At 37.4% G+C, this 23,880-nt stretch overlaps 2 protein-coding genes across 2 annotated transcripts in view; one reads left to right on the forward strand and one right to left on the reverse strand.

Annotated features, from left to right (window-relative positions):
• On the forward strand, positions 1-12,912 carry LOC124158896 (dnaJ homolog subfamily C member 28). The gene is made up of 5 exons (XM_046534305.1): positions 1-433; positions 531-662; positions 749-886; positions 974-1,179; positions 12,103-12,912. Exons 1-5 carry the CDS (start codon positions 311-313, stop codon positions 12,650-12,652), a joined length of 1,149 nt encoding a protein of 382 aa, XP_046390261.1. The 5' UTR covers positions 1-310; the 3' UTR covers positions 12,653-12,912.
• Positions 12,601-23,880, reverse strand: part of LOC124158892 (trifunctional purine biosynthetic protein adenosine-3) — a 43,986-nt gene continuing 32,706 nt past the window's right edge. The window contains exons 14-17 of the mRNA XM_046534299.1: positions 19,795-19,941; positions 19,555-19,697; positions 16,399-16,779; positions 12,601-14,382 (exon numbers count right to left, since the gene is read on the reverse strand). Coding sequence (XP_046390255.1) covers positions 14,200-14,382; positions 16,399-16,779; positions 19,555-19,697; positions 19,795-19,941 — 854 coding nt within the window. The 3' untranslated portion in view covers positions 12,601-14,199. The remainder of the gene's footprint in view (positions 14,383-16,398; positions 16,780-19,554; positions 19,698-19,794; positions 19,942-23,880) is intronic.

Below are 23,880 nucleotides of genomic sequence, written 5' to 3' on the forward strand. Positions count from 1 at the left end.
CATTGAAATCAAAACATCACGATATCACTTACGCTGCGAAGTTTTGAATCCCGAAGTGTACTCAACCTCATTTTGTTCGTGGCACTTGGTTTTGTTTATTGATGACGCCACGCAGCCTCTTATTTTGCTAGAAGTTTCCCCGGGACTCGTATATTGAGTGAATTTTTCATGCATTCTTCATTATTACGCGTCTGTCGTTATTTTTATCATTCGTCTCAGAGCGACATAACTAGAGAACTTCGGCTGAGTAGAGTTACATAATGAGCCTACTACCTAGGTGAGCTTAATTTTTAAGCTGAACTTTTTAAATATGTCAAAAATGTCGTGCGTTATTGTCTGCGACGCTCGGCTTGCCGTTCATCAGAAGTGGATTCCTCTTTTGACGCTGACAAGTTCTAAGAGAGACTACAGTAGGTCTACTAATAAATATGCGGTAAGCCTATTTTGGTATGTCGGTGATATTCCTCAGTATAAATGCCTTAACCTCCCGGTAAAATTCGAGGAAATGAAGCTCACGTCATTTTTTCTAGAAATACTACAAAATTTTGAATCTCCCCGACAATTGTGACCAAGAGCAGTTGAGGCAAGCTTATTTAACATTAGTGAAAAAGTTTCACCCGGATAGTGACTCTCCGGAAGCCGATGGTGCCAAATTTCAAGAAGTATGTTTACCCATGTCTGTAAATCTTCAATGATTTATGTTGTTTTAGTTGTCTGTGCATAATAAGTTAGCCTCTACGTCCCTTAGGTTGAGAATGCCTACCGTACCCTTTTGAGGAAAATGTCTGTAGATAGGTGGAACCATCAGCAGTCGGCTGGCGAATATGGGTTGTACTATAAGGAGAAGAAGAAATCTGATGAAGAAGTTCAAGTGTTTGATATAAAAGTATGAATCACTTAAATTCGAGTTGTGTGGGTTATTTTGGCTTTCATTATATGTTGTTAATTCCTTCCTATAACCATGATTTTACAGCATACTGCTCCTCAGCATAGACAGTACCTTAGTTTTGAAGGATATGGGATGGGTACCCCTCAACAAAGGGAGAAACAATATTACAAGCACCGCACAGTTGTTGCTGCTGAGAATATTTACAATCATAGGGTGGAGAAATTGGCTCGTGAGAATGAAGAAGGCCTTGTTGTGTTAGATAAAAAGGAGGCCAAAAAGATTAAGACCAGGTGAGTTCCTTTTATTAGATCAAACAATTAACTCCTTGCCATTTTGTGTGGCAAAGTAAGTTCTGCCGAAGTCGTGCCATGCATTTATTGAGTGAATGAAATTTCGCCTTACCCAGTTCTTTAATTTTTAAGATAAGCAATGTTTTCCATTCCATCACTAGGCACTTTCCCTGGCTGCTATGACCATAATATGAATGCTATAGGAGATTGCTTTGTAGGTTTTTCAACATTGCAGATTTCAGCAAATATTTCAGAATTGCTGTCTCGTACGTGTGTTAACATATTATCAGTTGATCGGTAGTCATCCAGACCCTTTTACACCCAGATGTTATCCTGTAAGGTCTTCTCTGGTTTAAGTGGTTTTGTGGAAGAAAATTAGCTACACAATAAGGCTTATTGAAATGGGGCAGGTTGTTGTGGAGGTTAGAAATGCATTTTTTCTCATTATGGTATGCAGTTGTGCAAATGCATGAACAAAATTAAGGGGCTATTTTGCCATCTTACGTCCATGCATTCTAGCAATTTTGTTTGCGCCTTCCCACACTTGTCAGATTGTGTAATTACGTGTCCTGTGTAAAACCTCTTAAAGATATGTTAGGGAGGGGGGAAGCAAGAGACTTCTTTTTCTCTTGTCTATGCCCCACTTGTCTTTCAGGCATTCCCATAAGGATGCTGAATTTTTTATGGGATTTCTCAATAACTGAAAGAGGTGTCACATCATATTTTTTGGTATGTTCTTACCGGTAGTACTAACTTCCTTTTTAGGGAACCAGAGTGACTTCTCTATCTAAATGCTGCTGCTACACAAAATCATTCTACTAGATTTGCAAAATACCCTGCTATATAATTCAATGGTGTTTGGTAAGGGAGGTGTGTTTTCACTAGCTTACATCATACAATAATAATAAAAAAATTATTTTACCATTGGCAGTACAGACATCTGCAAGGCTCAAGTCAATATAAAATTTACTTACAATTACATTCATACATGAAGATTGAAATTGCCAGGTTCTTAGGAATTCCCAAGATAATCATTTAAATATGATTACATCATTAACACAGAGTCCAGAGGGTTAATAAATACTAACAGAAGCATGGAAAAAATAGGCATTCTAGTTGCCCTCTAGGAAATTACCTTACGATGCATCCTCCAGATATTCATTAACACTGTAGTAGCATTTACCTGCAAGGAGAAGTTTTAGGTTCTTTTTAAATACGGAAAGTGAGTTGCTATATTTTATTTCTCAGGGAATTTAATTGTTAAGGATTGAGGCAGAGTGGTAGGGACCTTTAAGGCTCCCGGGTACATCGGCCACTTTCGAGTTGTGGATCTTTCCCCCCACCCCTCAAAAACTCGGCCTAGTGGCTAGCGAGCCTAGCCGACTAGCAAATGGCCTTGGAGTCGAGGCAGGGAACATAGGGGGGCAGTGCTTAGGGAAGGGAGGGGAGGCGATGTGGAGGGGATGGGGTTTAGATGACTGAAATTTTGGGAACCTTCTCGCTCGGGTTTGCGACTGTTGAACAGCTGAGTGTCACCGTGCTCAGCCTCTGCGCCGCATGGAAGTAGACGAATCTCAAGGCAACACGGTGGTCTTCGAGATTGGGAAATGGATATTATTTATGGAAGTGTAGAGCACAGAGATTGGTGAGATTTCGTCTCCAAAAACCCGGAAGTATTAAAAAAATTTTGAATAATTGATTTGGTTACTAATTAAAGCAATCTCATGTAGTAGCGAGAAAATCCGGCAAGTAAGAATTGAATGGTACAGTTTTATTATTCCTTGACATTTTTGAGAATATCGTTTGCTCTTCATGGTGTTTCAACCCGTCAAAATGTTTTAGAGATTTCGTTTTCAATGAAAAACGTAACTCCCGATACATAAAAATATTAATTTCTTAGTTTTTCCAATTTAAGTATTTCTGGAAGAAGGTAAAATGTTTTTAACTTCTCGTCCATGAGGTTTTCCCATAAAGCCTTGTCCATCTAATTTTTTTCTTAAATCCACGTGGAGTACAAAAGAAAAATATACAATGCATTTATATATTATTTCGTATATTTCGTGGAGTATTCTGTTTCCCCTGGATTTCAAAGAAACTTTTGATCTTCGCTTCAGATAAATATTTCCTTATCGGATTTCACAGTAATTATCAAGTGTAGAATCTCGGGAGGAAATTTCTTCTTCCTGAAGGCTGCAACTGGACGTTAGGGATGACGAAGACGCATGCTATGGTATTTTAGGCACTTATAAAAATTTCATAAATATAATCCGTACAAAAATGTGTCAAAATTTATATATAATTACTAAAGTAACCTACCGATTAAGGTAGGTTTGCAATGAGTATTTACTAAACATTCTGGCTGTACTTCCTCCTATCATGGATTTCCTCTTCAATTCACTATGAAATTCCTTTCCATCAAATCTCTTATTTCCTTTCTATCTCTCACTTACCCAACATTCTTTCCTGTAACACAGTTTTCTCTCCTCCCTTGCTATGTCCTACACTTCGTCGTTCTTCTTCGTCTCCGTCCGCTTCACTTTCTCCGTTCTTGTCCATTTACTTTTATCTTGTGTCTCAATCGTAGCTCGTGAATCTTTACGAACCGCATAAATAATAAATTGTACAATTTATTTTTATTTATCCGTGGAATCATCATTAAAAGCACATTTCAAATAAATTAGGATAAAGTAGGAATCCCATTTAGGTCTTGCCTGGAGGATACCTCAAGACAAATGACTATACGAATTGAAAAAATTAGTAAGCTGAGACCAGATACGAAACATAATAAATGCTCGAAAAAATAGCAATTTTTGTTAAATCTCAGCCTGCCGTGCAAAAAAAATATATTGAGCATTAAACGCACAATCAAAAAATTAATTTATTTGGATTTTCTACAATAAGTTACCACTTATTTAATCTTTAAAAAATATGTTAAACTATTTGATCCTCTTATAATTTCTGACCATCAAGAAAACAATTTCGTCTTACATAGATAAATGAGCGTTTGAACGGAAAAATTACGCGTCGGCAAAATATAAATTTTTGTAGATTTAAATTTAATGCATTGATTTCAGCTTCTTCTTTAGGTTTATATCCTCTTATGGGGTAGAAAATTTTGAATACTTAGAAAAGGTAATGATGACGTAAAGGGAGAACTGTAAATCTACAAATATAGGGAAGGACGGTTCAAATTATATTTTATAGCAATCAATCTATTGCTTTTTGGAGAATCAGCAACCAATTGCTCGAACTTTAATACCCCTCCCAAAAGGTTATCAAGTAGTTTAATTATGATTGTACTAACACATTATTAATTGTTTTAATAAATTTTGGGTAACATCATAGAGTAAGTATATATATTCTTACTCTATGGTAACATTTACTTCGGAGGGAGTAAAGCGTTGCGTGGATAATTTTATATTTCCTGGAAATTTGGTTAACTTAATTATGACTTTAGTCTTCTTGTGAGTAATCCTCATGCCATATTCATCGCATTTCTTGTGTAATGCATCCACTATACTCTTCAGCCCTCTCGCTGACTGGCTAATCAACGCCTGATCGTCCGTGAACCTTACTGATTTTACATCATTCCTCCCACTTTTACTTCAGTTCCCACCTCATCCCACGCTTCTCTTGCCATCACCTCAGCATATACTCCAGAAAACAATGGAGATAGTGAACGGTCTTGCTTAGTAAGGCAAGACTGTTCACTATCTCCAAGGCTACTCGGGCAAAGCTTGCCCTCCCAGTTTCTCCGTCCGCTACCTTCACTTGCGCAGTATTGGACAAATGAAGATTACAAATGAGTCGCCTATCCCTCCAATTGACGCCTATTTTCTTGAGAATATCCATAATTTTGTCCAGTCCACTCTATGAAATACTTTTTCAAAATCCACGAATAAGGCAAACACAACCTGATTATAGCTTAGGTTCCTCTTCAGGAGCGACCTCATAACCGCAATAGCATCTTTACATACCGAAGAAAGATCTGAGGTTTTCCCGGCGCATGATGTTGTTGAAGTTTATTCGGGATTGCCACCGGATAAGGTTCTCCATCTCTGCCGACGTTTCGATGGCCGAGTCGTCCATCGTCATCAGGGCTTGATGACGATGGACGACTCGGCCATCGAAACGTCGGCAGAGATGGAGAACCTTATCCGGTGGCAATCCCGAATAAACTTCAACAACATCTTTACTTACCTTTTCTGAATACAAACTGATCTTCGCCCAAGTAATCGATAGTCCTTTTCTCTATTCTTCTCTATAATATTCTCATTACCACTTTGCCTTATTTTCCATTGTCGCGAAATCAGGGAGACGAAGGTCATATCAGGGAGAACTCCCCTGATTTCCATGTCTTAGAAGCGGCCTCTTCCTTGGCTCAAGATTATGCCACACCACTGCTTCTTCTACATGTTAAATCTTTCCTGCCTGTTTCCGATGCCATGCAGATCCTCCTCTTTCCCCATCCATCTACTCTGAACTTCGATTTGCTCAGTTAGCATTCTTCCATTTTTAGCATTAATTTTTGACATGGCTTGTCCTCTTTTGCCGCCAGATAGCGACTTCACCTTGACGTACAACCTTTATTATTTTACGAGTCTTTTGAATATTACGTTTCGTTTCGTTCACCTTAGGGAGAATGCGATATATTTTTCGCCATTCCTTTACATCTGTTTTACTATTATGTGGTCTTTCTGATGTATCTCCGTATCCCTTGGACTCTTCCTGGTGGACTTTTGCACTTTAGGATAATTGGACTAGGTCTTCTTGACGAATAACTTGTTTCTCCTACAATATTTTTTTGATTTCTCTTCCCGCTCGTTTCGCGTTTCCTAACCCAAAATCTCCTATTTCCCAGCCCTTCCTCCCTCCCCGACTGAGGCGTTATACTTCCCCATCATTACTTGGTTTTTTTAAACCAGGCATTTCACTTATTATTACCTCGTCTACTTCTATCTCCATACGAATGATAGCGGACTTGTAGACTTGAACTGCTACTAAGTCGGTGGGTCGTTCCTCAAACTCTACAACCAGAATCCATACCGCTTACCGGATTTACCGTTGTCTTACTCAGCTTCCCAATTAATACTGAAGCTACTTTTGAAGTTAAATTTTCTCTCTACCATAACATATATCCACCACAATATTTATGTTGGATGGGAGGTGGCATAAATTCTACCAGCACCATATGGGCAATTTCTGCGTCAGATTTTGTTTTGTTGGTTTGCGGAGTATCTTCTAGATCTGTATTTGTAGCATCTCTGGAGTCACTGTTAATATTATCAATTTGTTCATTACCATATATTACAATGATGCTCGCTGTGAGATATATAAAAATGTTGAGTTATCAGTGCCAGCAATAAAATAAGTTTCGGACAAGGGTGCTATACCACTTCACCAGTGCTTTCTTCATGAAAAAAATATGCTTTCTTTTCTTTGCTTTTCACTTTTATATCATATTTTTTCATATGTTAATGCAATTTGCATGGCGCTACTCTGTAAAGAAAACTTTTAAATCCCTTTTCAAATGCAATTCCCGGCATAAGTCTTTCTGGTAAAAACTAACGAAGCATAACATATCTATCGCAAAAAATTAATTTTATAATTTTTTTTACTATTTTACTTTTATAAAATGCTACAGATAAATTGACTAATAAGTATCGATGCACGACGGACTCAATCATTTTGGCTATTTTCAGGCGGTGTATCGTTGGAGGACGTTGTTGCCAATGTTAGAATGGGCGTGAATGTTCACATAATCTATTCACGCATGAAAAGTAAATTGATAAAATTGTTAAAAAGTTATTTTATTGGTGAATATGTTCCTTTGTTCTTCGGAAGATTCTGGAGACGATTACTTATTCAACCAAAGCTTTCAGTTCGAGACGTGAGTAAAAAAAATATAGCGTTAAAAAAGATGCTTTTTGCGGCGTATTTACTGCAAGTATTGGCTTCGCAGGCAAATCGACGAAATTGTGTATGGGAAGGTGCACATGTTTTATTAATAATAATAGCGTATAAATAAAATTCTAGAGTAAGGAAGGGCTGCCAGAGGTGGAAGACCAAGTGGCAACATCAATGAACACACAAACATCAAGTCAGTCTTCCGCCGCATACGACCTAAGGCCCAGTGATGTGAACGAGCGGTTCAATAGTTTCCAATAGTAGTAATAACCAAGGGTCTAAGGATTGACGAGAGACGAATAGGACAGTGGGAAGATGAGAATCAAATTATCTCATTTTTATGCTGCAAAATATCAAAATATGCGGTGTTGCGTGGATTGCGATGACGCGAGTGCGGAATCCTTTCCTCATTCGTGCATCCTGTTACCTCTTTAAAAAATTATGGATCCCTGAATCAATTAAATAGTGTGCGATATGATATTCTGTTTAAGTTTAAAATAATGAGAGACTCAAAACTAGTCCTAAAATATCTTATCTATTTTTAAGTTTCCAAAAAACGACACTCATTCCACAGAAAAATTAGTCCATTACCCTGTATGTAGGAATTACGAATTCGAAAATGCTGCCATATCTTTTGCATTATAACTTACTCATCTAAGTTTCCGTCTCAATTGATCAAATAGACAAAAAAGAAGCCAAGAAAAATTCTATTTTAGGGACCGTAGAGTGCAAGCGTGGGTTGTAAGAGACCGATGTCTTACATATTTTCCTGGCAATTGACAAATGCATGCACCGCAGAATTAGCATTTTTTATTACAATTACCAATTTAGAATTAGCAAGTTTTTTATGAATTAAGCAAACATGTTTCCATGCATCATGCATAGTACAAGTTGTCCATGAGTTCTTGACTTGCACGTTATAAAAAACTTCAATTGCAAAAAATTGAAAATTTCGGTGATAGAACACACGGATGTAAATCTGTACGCTGGTACACGATGCGTAATCTATGACGTGACTCGAGCTATCAAGAATTATATTTGTTACATAATTTTAGGCATTTAAACTAATGAATTTCTTAAAAATAAACATTCGAGACTCAAATATAAAGCTAATCTTTCATTTTTAGCAGAATTAATGTAATTTATCTTATTTTTCGTATAAAATTATGGCAAGGAAGGTTGCACCGATGAGAGGAAACTTTTAATCTCGAAATGATATCAGGGTAAAATGCAGTACTGAAGCGGATATAAACTGACCAGGGTCATTTGTAGCAATCCTCCTCGCTGAGAATAAACCGGCATTACCGATAGCAAATGTACGAAGTATATCTCCTCGCATGCAATGTGGGAAATGCATCTTGGTTGTATTGATGTTTTTTTTTGTAATTACATCGGAACAAAATATTCATGGAAAAATCATCATGGTAAGACAGTATTTTGGCAATAAGGTCATGTACTGTTAAATAGTACGTGGCGTTCTGCGCTCCTACCGTGAAACAATTCATGTCCTTGAGCGTGTTGTTGGACAAGATTAAAATTCGGCTCCGAAGCACGCATCACACATTCAAGAGCGACCCTCACGCGGCAAAGAGCAATGACACAACATTCTCTCCCGCCATACCCGTCAGCTCGGCGGCTGCCGGCGAACTGAAGGCAAGAGACTCCATGCAAGCGTTGTCCCCTTCCACTGCCACGATGAGACTCGCTCAGTGGCTGAGGGGGATGTGAACGGGAGAACGTCGCCGCCGTGGAGAGCGCAAAAATAGCGTGCAAAGGTTCGCATAGATTGATTTAGTGCCGCTTCTATGAGGACTACATTAAAATGGTATAGATTAATATGAAGATAAAGGATTAAAGTTTATAAAGACTGTAAAAAAATTTGGGTTCCGTCATTATACACGCCGTAGCAGGCAGCCAATTTTACCGAATTTCGTGTTTTTCCGTGGTCAATATTGCAGCGTGAAAAACGAGAAATGAAAAATTACGATGATCTTTTCAAATATCGATCTTTCTTCTTCGTAAATATGCATTCAAATGTTATGTGCATAGAATAACAGAGGCGTCAGACGAATCTGCCCAGACGTCTGCAGCGTAGTTTTTGGACTAGGTATCCGGGAGCCTTAAGACAGATAGAGCTGGAATACTGGTTGGAGTGGATTTTATTTCTTGAACGGGTGAGGTGATCATGGTAGGTAGAAATTGGGAAGGGTTTGCTTTAACAAAGCAGGCACATGTAAGGATATACAAAGAAGGGAGGGTGAGGATTTTAGATTTAGCAAAGAAAATTTTACCTGGAGTGTGAATAGGGACATGGTGCATAGCTTTAATAGCTTGTTTTTGGGCTGAAAAAGCTCTTTTAGCTGCAGGTGAGTTTCCCCAAAACAGAATGCCATAAGAAATATGAGAATGGATTTTAGCGTAGTATACCATTTATTAAGTATCCAATGATACTATCGGAAGCAACCTTCTGATCATGAATATATCCACAAAGATTTTTTTTAGTACAAACTGTATGTGAGGTGCCCAATCAAGGTTGGTTGAGATTAGGAGTCCAAGGAACTTTGTAGTATACACATCAGAGGAGTGAGTGATTTTGTCTATGTGAGGGATGAGATCATTTTTGTATGAGTTTTTATCTAGGAATTGGAGGAAGACAGTTTTCTGGTTGTTAACTGTCAGATTGTTCATATTACACCACTGATGCATTTCCATGATTGCAAGGTTAGTCAAGTCAACAATACATATTTTGAGCACTATTGGCAGTAATGATGGTGGAGGTGTCATCAGCACAAAGAGTGGATGAAGGGTAATTTAGGTAAGCGTAGGGGCAAATGCACTGGTAGGAGGTAAGGCGTAAAGGCAGCATAAAAGCAATGCACTATGTATGTAGATGTTATGAGATCAATATAGGCATGTAGGCAGAATTATGGTTCATAGGTGCTATTATGGTTGTCTACACGTATATTTTGTGTTAATTTGTATGCATCGGAAAACCATTCATTTTATCATTTGCTATACATTTCATCTGCATAGTGCTGAAAATTATATTAAAAGAAAGTGCTATTTAAAGTGCATTGTTAGTTATTGGAGGACATGAAATTCAGCCACATCGAAAAATGAGGTGTCAGAGGATAGATGCCCCTAGGCTAGTCCTCTCCTCAGCTAAGTATTGTGGGTAGTGACAGCAAAAGAAAAACTTTGGAAGGAGGCTGTTGCCTTCTAAGACCTCGCCTCTTGTTGCATACTTAGCCGCACATAGCCTTGCTCCTTGTAACATATAACTTTACCACAAATACAGTAAAACCTCTTTATATCGTAACTGTGGGGACCAAAATTTGGGCATTTAGATGTATGGTGGTTCACTATAGAGAGGTTTCAGTGATAGTCACCATTTTTTCACATCCTTTGGAAATGAAAGGCAGTTCTGGTTATTAAACCATTATATTTATGTGTTTAAACAAACATGCATGCATTAGTGAACATATATTTATTACCTATATACATAATAATTACAGAAAGCGTGTGCTATCACATGATTTTTACTATGATTTGAGAGAAAACGATGTGATCTCGTTTAATTCAACAGTCATTTAAAATGATTAGGATAGATGGATACCGATTTGTTCTTATTTACTGTTAGGTATGCTCTCATATGGAACAAAATGGCCACAACTAATGATTAACGTGAAAATTACAGCATATTTTAGGTATATAAGAAAAAATAATAAGGGTGAAACATTTATCACTGAAAATGCCATTCCATGTACGTAATCGCGGCTGCATTAATGGTGTCTAGTTGTCTCGGTACGATTAGCGGAGGTAGTTAGGCCGTCTCGGGGCTGTCTCCTTGGTATGATAAGTGGAGGTTTTACGATATAAAGAGGTTTGCCCATAAATTTACATGTAAATCTGACGGGACTGTAGGGGTGGTATGATATATGGAGGTTTATGATGTAAAGAGGTTCACTACGTAGAGGTTTTACTGAACCATTAAATGTACTCTGCCTGTTGATGAAGCATTTTGCCTATCAACCCATTTTGTTCCTCCTCTCACATTGAACTTCCCTCCTCAACTCACTCACTTAATACTCCTCTTTATGCACATCTTCAATGCATCATCTCCTCTCTAATTTCTTTTGCTGATGTCCACGTTTCTGTAAGCTTAAGCACAATGCTATTAACCAAAATCTTCACTAGCCTTTAATTCACTCTCTTCTGTTCAGCCCTTTCCTATTCATTAATGCCTCCTTTGATAAAGAAATCTAAACTGTTCCTTACACCCTTACTGCTGGGCTCATTTTCCTCCAAAACACTGCCCAAATATTTAGTTATGTATGTGTGTTGTTCCACCTTTTCAATTTTGTGGCCGCCCACTTTCATATTAGACCTTGAATTCCGTAGCCCCCAAAGCTTTACATAACCTCAATTACCCTTCATTCCATAGAAAAATTAGTGTTTGGGAAATAAATTAAAAATTACTGGCAGTCTTCCGCCAAATTTATCTTATGACCAGTTTCAATGCATGTTTTATCTTCAGGTGATTACGTATTGTCTTCGCTATGTGAGGCTAGTATCAAAAGAAGAAATTTCTTAAGATAAATTAAGGGCAAACAAAATTCAATGGTAAAAACATTCAATAAAGAAGGTGCCTACCTTACCCACCCTTCACACCATACATTTGGGATGGATATTTTCCTCCGGACTGACAAAGTTAAAATCAATTTTATGGGGACTTTGATTCGACCCCTTCAACTGAAAATAGGTGATTGCATCATTAATTGAAGATTATTTTACCAGGTACCTGAGTAACTCTCCAGAAGCATTTTAGTAGGAATTCCCAGTCTGGAAAACAGTTTTGTAACTTTTTTTACAACTATTCTCATGCACATCTGTACAAAACTTACCTTTTGCTAAGTATAGTCATACAACATTCAATAAATTTCAGTGCTAATGGCCCCAAGTAAACCTTTTTAAAAATTGAAGGCATTGATTCTGACCTACTGGATTTGATTTTAGGTATGGTATTGATCGATTGGTTGAAGATTTAATACAAGAGTCTATGGCCAAAGGAGAGTTTGACAACTTGAAGGGAAAAGGGAAGCCTTTGGAGCAGCAAAATTACAATCCTTATGTTGACTTCACTACTCATAAGCTGAATCAAGTACTTATTGAAAATGGTTTCACACCTGAATGGATAACATTACAGAAAGAAATTGGGGAGGACAAGGCAGTCATCATGGAACGTGTTGCAGCTGACCGGGCATTGCTTGGCCCTCCACCATTGAGGTACAGTGAAGAGCAAAAATGGAAGTCTATACTAAGAGATCAGGAATTGGCAGTGAAGGACCTAAACAGTAAAATCATTAAATTCAACCTTTTGGTTCCATTATTAAATAAGCAAATGTTCCTGTTTAACTTAGAGAAATCAGCAGAAAAGATTTTACTTGAAGGCAAGTTCAGGAAAGATGTAAATAATGATGGGGAAAGGGTAAGTAATAAACTAAATTCAGTGAGTTCATCTGGCAATCAGAATTTCTTTTCTTTATTGGGGAACATATTTCGATAAATTTTCTCAGTACAATATAACTTTTGTCGATCAAAATAAAATTATTTTTTTCAGGTAACATACAAGTAGATAGATAGTGAATGGCTAAGTAAATATTTATTTTTTTATTAGGAAATGATTAATTATGTGATTTAAAAATTCTATAAAAATGGCTATAAACATTCATTGTACAAAGCAAACAAGCATCATTAACTGGTTATACCACCAAAATGTAAATATGTATTAAATATAAATTTGACAATCTAAACAAATGCCTTTCATTTGTACCTTAAAACGCTACATACTTGTAAAAGTAAAGATATATTGACTGCCTAAAGAGCCTTAAGAGAAAGAATTTTGTGTTCAAAATTTGGCTCGCACTGAAAGTATATCTCACAAAATGCTGACCTAGTAGAAACAATTATTAAGCCTTCATTCAAATCTAATCTAAGAAGCTATCCACTTCCTTATTCCTCACATAATGCACTGATCGAGTTCAAAGTAAATCAAACCTTTAATTGAATTTGGCCACATGATTTAATTATTTACTGCCACTGAGGTATGTATTGCTAGCCACCAAATCAATAGCTACTATTGAGGGGTTTTGCACTAATTTTAATGATATCTACTCAGATGTTCATCACTCTTAACAGAATGGAAGCCAATTTTTGACTAACAACTATTGACACATTTTTAGCATTGAACAATAATAATTCTTATGATACATCGAATGATTCCTACTTTCTAGATGCTTGCATTCTTAGATGTAAACATAGGTATGATTATCGATTTTAAAGACTTTTTATTAAAGAATGTAGAATTTCCATATACGTCACGCCACATAAAAATTTCAGATCATGCTCTTTCCATTTCATATATTAAACAAATTCTGAATGAAAAATAATTTAAAGAAACATTATTTGTAGAGAAACTTGATAATTTGTATTTGACCCAGAGCAAACATCAAATTTGGCTTTTATTTTTCCCATAAAGTTAACTAAATTATAAATACATATCAAAGAATTTGCAGAGGCAAAACTTCTCTACATTTAACACCACTTCTAATGAATGCCTACATTTCTAGAGAGATGAATTAATTTTGAGATCAGTCAGAAGAGATTCTTTTTCAGAAGTAGTGACCACTCTTTGATATCAAATGCATGGATATTGATCAAGAAGAAAAATCATTGATAAGGCACAGTGTAGGTATAAGGATACTGAATTTTGGTATGCTTTGCTTTGGCCTCTCAGCATAACTACAACCAAATCTTAACATGTCCATTACAGGAATTTCACGACATTTTCGTAATCAATGAAAAACTTTTCATACAAAGCAGTGAATATAAAAATATCTTAGTTTATTGACACAAAACATGAGTTTCCCAAGACATTTACAAAATTGGATTTCATTATTTGTAAATGCAGTATTTCTAAGCTTAATTTTAGATTCACTTAACAATTATGCCACATCAACAATCAGTCCTATGAAAAACATCAAATAAATTCATTGAGCAACATTGAACAAAATTAACATGTAGTTTTTGGCACCTTATTTTGTACGGAGGGATTTATTTCCACAGCAACCGCCCATCTTGGTCCAAGCTTACCTTCCTCTGAGCTATTTGCTCCAGAGCTTTCGGGTAGGCTACATGCTCCACTAGTTTCACCCTTTCTTGGAGTATTTCCTCGGTGTCACCAACCATTATTGGGGCAACCTCTTGCACCAAAATTGCACCGGCATCTACATCTTCCTACAATCAAAAAGGAGAACTATGAGTATGAGAGAGATAATGTCTTTCATCCTCTACCATTTCAAATTTTATACACATGTACATGAGAATATAAAGTTATATCATTGAATACCAAAAGGACTAATGAGGAAACAACTTCTGCATAGGCATCCACAAGCACTACCATTGAAATGTTTAAAAAAAGAAATACACAAATTGATTTGACCAAGATTCAAACTCAGATTGCCAAACTGCCAGTTGGGCATGCAAGCCAGCTACAAACTAAGACTAATCTAGAAAGAAACCCTGGGTATTAACTATGTACATGCATAGTTAATTTCCCAATCAGTTATTGAAAAATGTGGGTCGAAATCCTACTCAAGCCAAGTTCAATGATTTCATGATAGAAAATGTCTATCTTTGGTGCATACCAAGTAAAAAGCATTTTGTATTGTGGTACCACTAATACAAGGTAAGTCATTCCCAAGACCAAAATGAGTCCATTCTACACGTGACGTCGCCTGTGTTGCAAGTCATGCAAAAGGTAAACATAACTGTAAATAAATAACAAAGATACATAGGCGAATCAAGTACAAGAATTGGAGTTGCAGATATGTACAACCTCAGATAATGTATAATGACAATGGGGTCAGGGCATGAACATGAAATCAGATAAGTGGATTATAGTATGGCAAACAGAAACAAAGCAGCAAATAATCATTTTACTAGAGTATAATGCACATAGTTGCCCACAATCGGGGGGTAGTGATATTCAATTGTTAAGTTTGCTGATTTGCTACCTGCACGGGAATTTAAAATAATTTAGGCCAGCATTAAGAAAGATTTACATAAATGCCTGAGTTTGACCTAGCATTTATTGAAGCAAATTTACTGTTTGAGGGAAAAATGAATGCTTGAGCCTATCTGTTCAATAAAATATTTCTCTTATTTCAAATTTTTTGTTGGACCTGTAAACATCTCGCAGTTCTATAAAGATGTTCTCTGTTTCACTTTGAACAACATCTGTTCTTTATAAATAAAGCAATCTAGCCATTGAGTCTTTCGAAGCTTCATGCTTCTCGTGAAATGATCTTGTTTCGCTTGCATCAGTTTTGGACAACTCAACATATTTTGTACATATTTAAATTAGTTCACAAATTACATTTTTCCACACCATATCCTATACGCTTGTCTTACTTTCAAGGTGTAATCTGATGAGTGTGAGGTAGTGCCTCTCTTTCACTTACTCATTTGAAATCCTTCCCACTGCATGTTTACACCACGCATATCACTCAGTTTCTTAGCTAGAAGGCCAGCAGCATCATTGGACTACAATGCAAAATACCATGGCTGTGGCCAGGTGCAAGGATTGAAGGGGAGGTTAAGGGTCTCAAATCTCTCCTTCAAAATTTTGAGAGAAACATTGTGCCCCTTCCAAATGACCCTTCCCTTCGAAATGTACCCATCCTTAAGATGACACTCCCTTGAAACATTCAAATTCACAACACAATGCACACACTACATATAAAAATAAACATGTTTGAGCACAAAAAACAAGGGAAATTATAGGGCTACATAGTAATTGTTGACTGAAAATGATTAATAACTAAATTGTAGACTATTGTTTCCTTCTTCGACATCAAGAGAACCTTACCGCCACACTCGTTCTACCTCATGACTCCATATGCTTGTACACAGGCTATCAGTAATTAAGTGCTCTCTATTCCACAGACTTTCTTTTCTGATCAATTCTCTCCCGACTGATAATGATTCATTATCTTTGTCAATGTAAAATTTTACTCACCAGGCATCAACCTAGGTATTTAATGCATAATTGATTATGTAACTGGATAAAAACTGTGATTGTGGCTAGTTTGTGATCAGTTTGTTTTTTTTTATTTAAGATTGTAATTAGTGATTAATTTATTTAATTTTTAGTTGCTATAAGTGCACTATAAATTGGCAGTCTCGCTGTATGTGTACCATTTTATTAAAATAAAATATAGTTCATCAGCTCTCCCAGCTGGCCTTACTCACCTCAACATAATGAACACTGCACCCAGTGACGCGAACTCCTGCTTCAAGGGCTTGACGGTGGGCATGGGTGCCCTTGAATAAGGGCAAGAGGGCAGGGTGGATGTTGATCAAGTTGCCACGCCACCTCTTGACAAACACTCCAGTCAAAACCCTCATGAATCCAGCAAGGCAAACTAATTCCACGTGAGCACTTTCCAGGGCTGCCGTCAGTGCCAGCTCAAACTCCCCTCTCGTCTTGTAATCAACATGAGGAATCGTCAAGGTTGGTATACCTGCCCTTTCAGCTCGCTTTAGTCCCTCCACATTTGCTTTATTTGAAATAACTAGCACTATCTCAGCGGCACTACTTTTACTGGGGTTAGTAGTATGGTCGATGAGAGCCTACGAATAAAAACATTCACTTCCGATCAAATTCAAAATTACTTCAAGTACAGAAGAATCCTGATTTAATGTTTTTAGGGGGGACAAAATTTAAAACACTAAATGAGGACCAGCCATTTTCTTCAGGTTATAGGGTCTTTAATGATTGGAATGGCTTTATATTAATAATATATTAATAAATAATATATTTTAACCCTTTTACTGCCACTGGGCCGATATATCGGCCCTCGCTGGTTACGCGAAAACTGCCAGGGCTGATTTATCGGCCCAACTGATTTCACTTTTTTTCATGATTGTGACCTTTTCAACAGCTATAATTTAAGTAAATCCCCATAATCTATATATGGCTATAATATATAGTTATGTATATCTAAGGAATTGGGAAAAAATCTAGATGCATTAAATAACATTTAGTAGCTGAAAAATTTTTAAATCCGAATTGTAGCAAATTCCGGAAAATAGCCTTGGCAGTCTTCGTACATCCCACCTGAAATGGGCTGGCAGTAAAAGGGTTAAAGTTATTAAAAGGTGCCACATAGTGGCATAGCCAGGAGTTTCGTTTTTTTATGGTTCAGCCATAGAAACTGACCGTGAAATGAATTATAGAGAGAATCTTCGGGTGAACTGCACAAATAATATTGGGCCTCCTCTTTTGAAGGGAAAGTAGCGAACTGGATAAATATTGAACTAACGATGAACTTCCCTTAGAGAATCGAGTTGAAAGTTGAAAATACTGTAAGCCATCAATGAAATACATTCCCAGAAAACCATCATAGTAGCAGCCCTCAGAGAAAAACTCTTGTCATCAGTCATCACGTAATCATTGAATTCAAGTTCACGAAGTGAAAGATAAGGTTATTTAGGGATGACTTAACTCCATTACATTGAATTTGATAAAAAAAGTGTTTGGATAAGAAGGGGAGTGTAATATTACGTGAAGACAAATAACCCAGCCTGCAATTTGAGGGTCCTAGCGCTACATTCACGGAAGAATGCTGATAAAGAAGCATTCCTTGGCAGACTCAATCAACTCTTGCTAAATTTTCATGACAATTTTCTTGTTGTTAAGCAGAAATTCAAAGATTTCAATTATTATTTGAATCAACCATAATGAAAAAACATTATATCAGGCAAAAAAATCTGGTGCAGGAAAAACTTTTACGACCTTGAATGCAGAAACACTAATTAAGAATAATTTTTACATTGCTCGGATATGGAATGAATTGGGAACCCACAATATTAACACTAAATGCCAAAAAACATTATGTGTGAAAACATCAAATCCGGATCCAACTGTATTATTTAAGTATTGACTTTTTTAATTAAAGGAAGGGTATGTGATTATAAATTTAAGATAGTAGGTAGATATTAGATATTATAGAGGGATGGGGGCACGTACACCCCCATAGCACTTAAAAAACACAACATTTTCAATACATACAGTTATCAACATGTTTGTTTTACTTTGTGATATACGGAGCCTCAATAATTTAATATTTATAACTTTCATACCAAAATAAAGAGGATATTGTCTACAATAATTGTTGTATTTTGTTTTGAATCTCAAATATGAAAAGACCTCAGACCCTTGTGCCCCCTTACCCCCAGGAAAAAATCCTCGACCCGTCCCTGGATATTAGTAAAATATCTTTTAAAAAATTTCTACAGCCACGGAGCATTTTGTTCCATAATACACATGGTATATGGAACTAGGGTAGTTTCCTTCATCAAAGGAAATGAAAGGCATTGATTGCGATTCGTTAACCACTATTAGTGTATTTGTAATATACAAATTATTTGGTTCTAGAAATCCCAGTTAAGACAAATGTTAATAGTCAATTTTAACCTCATTTGATAAAGGCCAGATTGACGCCCATGCGATTCCACTCCATGAGACGTTACAGGGACCTAGATACTATACGAGTAGTCAGGAGTTTTACATCGACTGAGATTACTAATGCATGCATGAGGCACAGAGCTCAGGGAAACATATCTTAATAGTCGCCTATTAAAATTGCCCATGGTCGAAAGGTATCCTTTGTTTGATAGGATATTAATAATCCTCATTTAACCAAGTGCTACCTGCTAGCAGCCTGCATCGTAGCGGCACTCATAGCCTTGCACGGCGGCGGCTGGAGCCAGAATGACGTCACATGGGCTTTTCCCAGCATTCATATTTAGCCATCATGTTTTCACATGCTTGAAAATTTTCACTTTTCAATTAATCGCAAAAAATAGATATCCTCATTTAATAATCTAAAATTACAAAAGACATACTCCAAAAGTAATAATCTTTCGATTTAGGCAATTAAAAAAAGTAGGAAATCACCCTATTCTTGCATGCAGAGGTGCATCCTGAGAGGGGCTCGGGAGGGCCCCCCATCTTGGGTATCCATTTTACACCAGATAAAACGGTAATTTTGTTCAATTGTTGAATATATGTAGTAAGAAAATACTACTGAGGACTACACTTTTTCCAATTCAGAAAATGACATGAGAGGAGTGAATGACAACATAGCACAAATCAAACGTAAAGCTATTGTAACTGACAAGAATGCAAAAATTTGGTCAATGAAAAATAGGAGATTGTTCATCTTGTTGAATACCCCTCATCGGCCAAACATGTAATAAGGACTTACTGTAAAGGAAACCTATTTTTTCACTGAGTGAAAGAGGCAGCACAAATTTTGCTTGGGCACTTTTTTCTTCCATAGAACAAACCTAAAAGAAAGCTTAAATCCTAAGGAGTTGGACAAAATGAAAGAGATACTCTACCTGAAGGTTGGTACCACTCCCAGATATAAGTACACCTACACGCATCTTGTGGACAATTTGATTACTGACAGTGAACGGAACATGCGGCCTCATTATGGCATCCATTGCAGGCACAAAGTTTTGAACAACAACTTGGTGATCAGCTGACAAAAAGAAAATACAGCACAAGTCACAACATTTCACTAGATCAAACCAGCAAAAATAATGCAGATGATAAGTTTATATTCACTTATAACTCACCCTTATTTCTTTTTACTACTTTTCCAATAATTGAGCATTTATCATCTATCATCTTCAAAACAGTCTCTTTGTTCTCTTGGCTCACAACCAACACAGCACCAATACCACAATTGAAAGTTCTGAGCATTTCATACTGGCTTACACCACCTAAAAATCAAACAAATGAGTCAAAACCAAACCATATGCTATCATTTTGGTACAGTAACAGATTAGTACGATCAATATTTATCAAAGGCCATGAGCCACGTCCGACATTATTTAAGTCATCACAGTATTGGAATCCACAATGAACACTAGCTTGAATTGATACTTCTTTCCCAGCTAATCCTAATGGGATGAAAACAATTATTCAACATGGGACATAGTTTATATACTCCTCCCTACTGATGGGTCAGTTATGAGCGACTGACATGCACGTTCGAGATCTTCTGCATGATCAATTGATGAACCTGATCACTCTGACAAATGACAATCTTTTAGGTCCTTTGCACCTGAAGTTATAAGTCAACCATATGCGACCAAAGTCAGTGAATCATAACTGATGACAGTAACTTGTGACCAAAAGTTGGTGGTCGGTCATTCGCGGTTGAAGTCTCAGTTTTCCACACTAATAAGCTTTCAAGATTACATTATTCAAACCACAAAATGATCAAAGAATATAGTGACTTTTTTTCATTTTTCTTCTTCAGCAGGTGGTGGACAGCATGTGCTTCGGCTCTTTGAATGATATTGATGGAAACTGGTATCACTCTAGACCAATCATGCACTTATATTGGTCACAATTGACATCAGTCATGAATCATGATCGAAACAGTGGTGAGCAACTTAAGTGTACCAACCTAGGTCATGACTGACTATCGACAATTCACGTTTGACTCACTCAAGTGAATGGTGATCAACATCACTGAAACAACTGACTTGGCCCATCACAACTCTTCCCAAATGGTAGATTAACTTTTTTATGGAGTGCAAAATGGGCTGCACGCAATGGAACAAGGGAGACAATTGAAGGTCAAAGCCATGCTCAATTTCAAACCCAGTAGAGTGAGTCTGGCTGATCTAAGGAGTGGAGGAAGCTCAAAGTCACTGGAGAGGTTTAGCACGCTCATAGAGCCTAATTCCTAACCCCTCTTATCAAAAAAGCTCTAAAGTTTGGAAAAACATCTCCTTCTATTCTTCACAATTGGTTCTCTCAGCAGAAAAGCTAAAGGGAGCCTTAGAATACCTATAGTGATATTCGTAAAAACTTTATCATGAATATACGCTCTTACTCATGCTTCAGAGGGGGAGAAATAATGACTAAATTGGGTGTCATGCTTGGAGTGTTGGCAACTAAAGAGGCAGAGGCTTCAGAGTAAGAGTTTTTGAGCATTCATTTTCATAATTATTTCTGTCCAAGGATCATTTTACATTATACCGTATTTGCACGTATCTAAGACAAACACGATTCTAAGACGAACACGATTCTAAGACGACCCCCCTTTTTTGGAACTCCCCTAGGGAAAAAAATGTTTTCCTAATAACGATACTAATAGTAAATGATGAATGCGGAAAAACGATAAATGCGGTGATATTTGGCTAGGTTGTCTATGTCCCAGGAAACTCAGGATTTTGGCGAGTAATTATGATATTCATTAAAGGATTCACACAAGATTTTAGCGAATTACAGGAATACTAGTATTTTATTGAGACACTTAGGTCATATTGCTGATTCGACTAATACCTCTTTCAAGTATCCCAAAAAAACACGCCACCTCGCTAAAAAATGTTTCTCCACTCGGCATTTATGCTATTATAGATTTCTGTCTTATGTAAAAATTCTTATCCATTAAACGCCATTTCCAGTACATGTATTCCTGAGAGTAATGTGCATTTTGTGCCTAAAACAATCGCTTTCGCCAGTGTAGTGATTGGTTATGAGATGGATCAAAATGGCCAAAAATAGTCTATTATTTGAATTGTTCCTGTCGAATAAATATATTTTTTATATAATTGAGGCAGTGTGGAAAACGTGAACAATGTTGCTTTAATAGTCAGTGGCACGCCCACCTGGATCCTCGGCTTCATCTCTCTACCTGTTTTCACCAGGTGGCTCGCTCTACCCCCAACCCCTACAACCCCACCGTCATGTGCTAGCGGACAACCCAAGACGTTCTGCAATATTCACGTGCTTCTAACCCGGATTCTTTTCTTCATGTTCAATTATTTTCAGTCCATCTCTTAAAGTTCTCAATAGTTTCTTCGGAGGGTCCGAAGACGAATAAAATTACACTAGTGAAAATGAAACCTGACTTTATTAAACTCACGCGGAAAACACTCGGTGGTTTGAAGTCAAGCCACCCTGGAAAGTAGGGAAACACTCGAACGAGGTGAAGTTCGGAACTGATGCTATCGTGTATGACGTATTCAGAGCATACTGCAGAGGGTGAATCATGGACATATGACTGCGCCATGAAATATTTTGTCGTAAAGATACCCATTATTTTCTAATTAGCGTAGCACCAGTAGGGCAAATGAATTCGAATTGCTAGCAGGGAGAAACCAAATATCCTGAGAAAATATCCCTTCGACTGTGACAATAGAGATTTATAGCATAACTCATAAATTGTAACTTGATATATGTTTCAGAAAAAAATACCGCATCAACTTCCAAGAAGCTCAGCTGCGAGGATATTGAGTTTCGCCAGAGTGCTAAGTCTCTGTCGTATTTTTACATTTATTTCCTTGCGTAAAATGCTTAAATGACGTCAGAAATACATCGCGTTTGGTCTTATTCTTTTTTAAACCCGTTCGAGACGGCGGAGTTTTCGCCTTAGCATGACTGCTGTACTGAGCCCAAAGAGACTCTTCTTTCTCGTGGTACGGAGCATTTTTGGAGGGCATTCGCTAAGAAGGGTCTCGCTGAACCTTTTTCGACCCCTCCACGCAGGGACTTCGCATTATCTCGGACTCTGAGAGTAGTTGTGCTCCCTCCTTTCCCGGTTTATGACCATACCTGCGGCATTGGTTCGCCGTCAACTTATGCATTGCTTATTTAGCAAATGGATAATTGTTGCTTGCACGTAAATTACAGACTTTGAATTGAATTCCTCATTTTTATCTGAGCATTGTCAAATTTTAAACAAAGTTCTATGGCCATTATTAACGCATTTAACGCAGCAACAATTTCCATGTTGATGTTTATACATAACTCGAGATATAAGTTAATATATGTCGTAGAATTTCGTTTAAAAATTGTAAACGCTGCTCAAAAGAAAAATAATTCAAATCTTAGTGTATATTTCTTGAGAAATGAACAAATATTTATTTCAAAAATTGACTGTATAAACAATTGAATGACCGCTGTCTGGTACTGCTGAGAGGGGTTATAAAAGACGAAGGGTCCGGGTACCTGCTCCCAGATTCCGAGGGTTAATCCTAAACCTCGAAGCGTTGGGTCCCGAGACAAAGACGTCGTAAACCCGCGACTGTCCTAAAAGGGGGGGAGCTAGAAAATGTATATATGCGGCTTTCAATCTCCTGGCCAGGAAAATCTCACACGTATATATACGCCCATCGTAATAATGTCGTCTTTATTTAACAAGCGAATTTAGGACTAGATAGTCCTCTCTTACAATTAACTTGTTTGACAATCACATACATCCATGCCCTGGATGGTGGTCAAACCACCCAGGCGGGATTCGAACCCGCGACCTCTAGGTTAGCAGTCGGGGACTTTACCCCGGCGCCACCGAGGCCGGCATACAGCCGGCATACACCGAGGCCGGTGTACAGTAGGGAAAAGGTTAAATTACGCGCACATTACTAATGTTTCAATCCAATAAAGGTGTAAAATCAATTGCCAAAAGTCATTGTTAGACACCTTTTGGGCTAATAGATGACTCATGCAGCAGTTGACCTCCAGAAATGGGGAACTTCGAAGCAGGTTGGCAGAAAAAGGTCAGTGGGGGAGAAAGAGGGAAGGGTGAAACAAGATTCTATTATTCTCCTGTAACTTGATATTTTCTTTCAAAGCTAAGGTCTTTGCAATAAAATTTCTGCAAGAGCTGGGACCTTTTGTTTGAGTTTGGAGAAGAGGAAAGCGTC

Source organism: Ischnura elegans, chromosome 5 (assembly GCF_921293095.1).
Source record: "Ischnura elegans chromosome 5, ioIscEleg1.1, whole genome shotgun sequence".
NCBI classification, from domain to species: domain Eukaryota; kingdom Metazoa; phylum Arthropoda; class Insecta; order Odonata; family Coenagrionidae; genus Ischnura; species Ischnura elegans.